This window comes from Sceloporus occidentalis, unplaced genomic scaffold, assembly GCF_023333645.1.
Source record: "Sceloporus occidentalis isolate IW3139 unplaced genomic scaffold, rSceOcc1.0.p SCAF_5, whole genome shotgun sequence".
NCBI classification, from domain to species: domain Eukaryota; kingdom Metazoa; phylum Chordata; class Lepidosauria; order Squamata; family Phrynosomatidae; genus Sceloporus; species Sceloporus occidentalis.
In genome coordinates this window covers 185,863,253-185,866,559 of record NW_028316985.1, presented here as the reverse complement: position 1 = coordinate 185,866,559, position 3,307 = coordinate 185,863,253, and the positions used below count along the sequence as shown (strand labels likewise).

The 3,307-nt window shown below is 51.7% G+C and overlaps 1 protein-coding gene across 1 annotated transcript; it reads right to left on the bottom strand.

Moving 5' to 3' along the window:
• Positions 1-1,669: 1,669 nt before the first annotated feature.
• On the bottom strand, positions 1,670-2,788 carry LOC149313292 (G protein-coupled receptor 151-like). Its single transcript, XM_089527267.1, has one exon. It carries the CDS (start codon positions 2,786-2,788, stop codon positions 1,670-1,672), a length of 1,119 nt encoding a protein of 372 aa, XP_089383393.1.
• Positions 2,789-3,307: the final 519 nt, after the last annotated feature.

The window sequence follows — 3,307 nt, the reverse complement described above, 5'->3', positions numbered from 1 at the left end:
GCCCAGAAAGAAGCACCATTTCGGCGCTTCTTTCTGGCTGTGCCCAGGAACCGCACGGTTTGGCCGCTGTGGTTCCCAGACGCAGTAACTGGTGGCGGCAGCAGACCGCTCGTTTTGGGCAGTCTGTAACTCACCTTAGCCTTCTCTGTCAGAAAGCTCTAGTGCCATGACAAACTACAATACCCAGGATTCCCTAGCACTGAGCCAGGGCAGTTAAAGTGGTCACAAACTATTATTTCTGCAGTGTGTTTTGGGCCTAAGTTAAGCATGCTTAACTAAGTAGCTTATATAGGATCCCAACTATCATCATCATCATCATTTGGAATCCTGTTGGTTAGACCCAACTAGAGTAGACCCATTCAATCAATTATTGAATGCTGTGTCAACACACAGGTAAATCCTATTGATTCAGTGACATTATTCTAGCCAGGGTTAGCAGCTGGGAACATCCCAAACGTCTCAACAAGCTTGAGGGGAAACACTCAAGAGGAAGGGGGTTTGGATTCTCTTTCCTTTGATATTATTACTCTTGGAGTCAAACCTTCCTATCCAAATGCCTTTGCCATTCTTATTTTTAACACTGTATTTTATTGGAAACTTTATATCCCAACCTAACTCTGAGATCTCTGGGTGGCTTGCAATAAAATCAATTTAAAGTTTAGGACCATAAATTTTTTTTTTTACTCATGGTACAGACCAATTAAACACCAGAATAATTGAAAATAATCATTGATGACTATTTATTATTAACTTGGGATGTCCCAGCTTCCACCCTTCGCTGGCACTTGAGAAGCTCAAAAAACAAAAACAAAAACCCACCTCCAGACTTCAATTTATTCAAGAAAGGGGTAGGAAAGAGTATAATGATTCACCTCCTTCTTCAGCTTGAAGAACTAGAAGATCAGAGCATCATGATAGCATTGTTGAAGGCAATAAAAACCTTGAAAGCGATTGTTGAATGTAAGGGGCAAAATGCATTGATATCCTCCCATTCTCCCCTAAGGAAGCAATCAGAGGGAGACACATCTTCTGTAAGAACAGCTTGACCTGAACCAACACCCTCTTTGAAACACTGGACTATAAGTCCCATCATCCCCAATATCCCACCAGCACCAGCAGTATCACTGCCATGCATGCAACTGGGAATTGCCTTCTAAAGCAAGCCTGCCCCACCAGATGTCTTTCAGAGGGATTGGACTGTGACTCCCATCACAGAATCATAGAGTTGGAAAGGACCCTCAAAGGCAATTTAATCCAACCCCTGGTCAGTGCAGGACTCCACCACTAAAGCACCCCAGACAGATGTCTGTCCAACCTCTATTTGAAAGCCTCAAATGATGGGGAACTTTTCAGCAAAGTCAATACCATCTTCTTTGCTCACCCCCACCAAGTCCTCAAGAAGCAACAGAAGGTGGTCTCTAACAGGCACCCTGCCCATGACCAGGCATCAGACTACAAAGTCCTCCCAAGCAATGTGCCAGTGAGCTTACTGGGGACAATGGGAGTTGTAGTCTGATGCCTCAGGGACCAGGGTGGGCTGTCAGATAGAATCCCATGAGAGATGGCTGCCTGCTCCTCACCCCTGCAGGCAAAGGGCCAGTCTGAGAGTGGCAGGGGGGTCTCCAGAGAAGATCGGGTTAAGGTGACCAGAGAAGCTCCCCCTCAAAGGTCAGGGGTCACTTTGATGCTCCCAGGGAAGTGGGTCACTCTCCTCGCCAGCTGGACTGTTCCTCCGTTCTTTCCAGAAATGTTCCACATCAGGCAGCATTTTCTCCACTGGTTGCCCACTGTTGAGGTCTCGCAGGAGGGTCCCCTCAGGTTTTGTGGTCCCAGGGCCCTGGGTGCCCACTTCATCCTCTCTTCGTCTGCCAACATCCCCCCTCCACACCATCTTCATGGAGAGAACGAACCAAAGAACCGGCCGAAGGGCACCATCGATGAAGAGCAGGGCCTTGGCAATGGCCCCTAGAACCCAGGATGGCCGGTGTCCTGGGGATCTCTCCCACATCCAGGCCACCCAGGCTGGCAACCAGGTGGCATGGAAAAGGAGGGTGAGACCCAGTAATGTTCTTGTTGCCCTACGACTCGATGGTGGCTCCCTGGATGGCTGGGCCAAGCGGCCCTTCCGAAGAAGGCATCGGAGGGCACGCCAGTAGCAGGAAATGGCCACCCCAGCAGGGCCCAAGTAGGCAGCCAATGGATAGAGGATGGTGCCAAAGACCTCCATAAAGCCAGAGATGGGGCCCTGGAAGGCACAGGACTGGGCAGGCATGTGGAGTCCACCTTCTTCCTCCTCCTCCTCTTCTTCCAAGTGGGTGAAGATCAAGTGAGGAAGGGCCAGGAGCAGTGCCGCGCCCCATATGCCAGCTGTGACCCCCAATCCACGTCGCCAGCCCTCGATGCTGGGACCCTGGCCCAAGAGCCACACGTGTGGCACCCGGGCTCGCCCCACTGCCACCCAGGTCAAGCTCTTGGCCACCAACACTGCATGGAGTAGCCACTCTGAGGTCTTGCAGAGCATTGCTCGAGGAGGTAGGAGGCCACAGAGGGCCAAGATCAGGTCTCCCGCTGCCAGGTTGAGGAGCCAAGCGGTGCCAGGGACCAGTGCTCCTCGACCAAGTTGGTAGCCTAGGGCAGTGGCCAAGAGGAGGTTGCCCAGCCCACTGGCTAAGCTGAGCCCGGCTAGGAGCACCAGGAGGACCATGGGATGGTCCCACTTTCCTTCTCCTCCTCCGATGGTGGGAATCCCAGCATCCTGGAAGCCATCAGGAGCTCGGGAGCTGTTCATGGTGCTGAAGTGGCTTGGCTGGAGGAGAGGCGATGGACAGCGAAAGCAGAATGGAGTAGGGACCAGAGGGGAGGATGAAGGCCCCCAGGATCCAGAGGACCCCCAGGAAAGGGAGTGGGAGGCTGGAAGATGTTGCCAGGCGAAATCTGGAAGGTGCTGCAAGGAAGAAGCAAGATGCAACCGGTGAGCTCAGGGAAGTCCTCCCTCTGATGCAAAGATCCTTCTGCATCCTTTGCATTTTGCAGACTAAACACGCCTCTGTCTTTGAATTCTCCCTCCGATTGGAGAGGGAGGGCAGGAAAGGGGAGGGGAAGGGGGACAAACCTGCCTTTCAGGCAACCCAGAGGATCTGGAAACCACAGCAGAATGTAGTACATTTTCTCTCCATAAAGAGAGTCAAAATTCAAGGGAGATGAAGAAGCAGAACTTGCAGAACTTAATGGATGGCCCATCTGTCCGAAGAAAAGACCTGGATGAGGTCTTCCTTTGTGTGTGTGTGTGTGTGTGTGTGTGTGTGTA

What these genes read in the sequence shown, in the direction of transcription:
- LOC149313292 (XM_089527267.1), bottom strand. Translation starts at nt 2,788, where the DNA reads ATGAACAGCTCCCGAGCTCCTGATGGCTTCCAGGATGCTGGGATTCCC.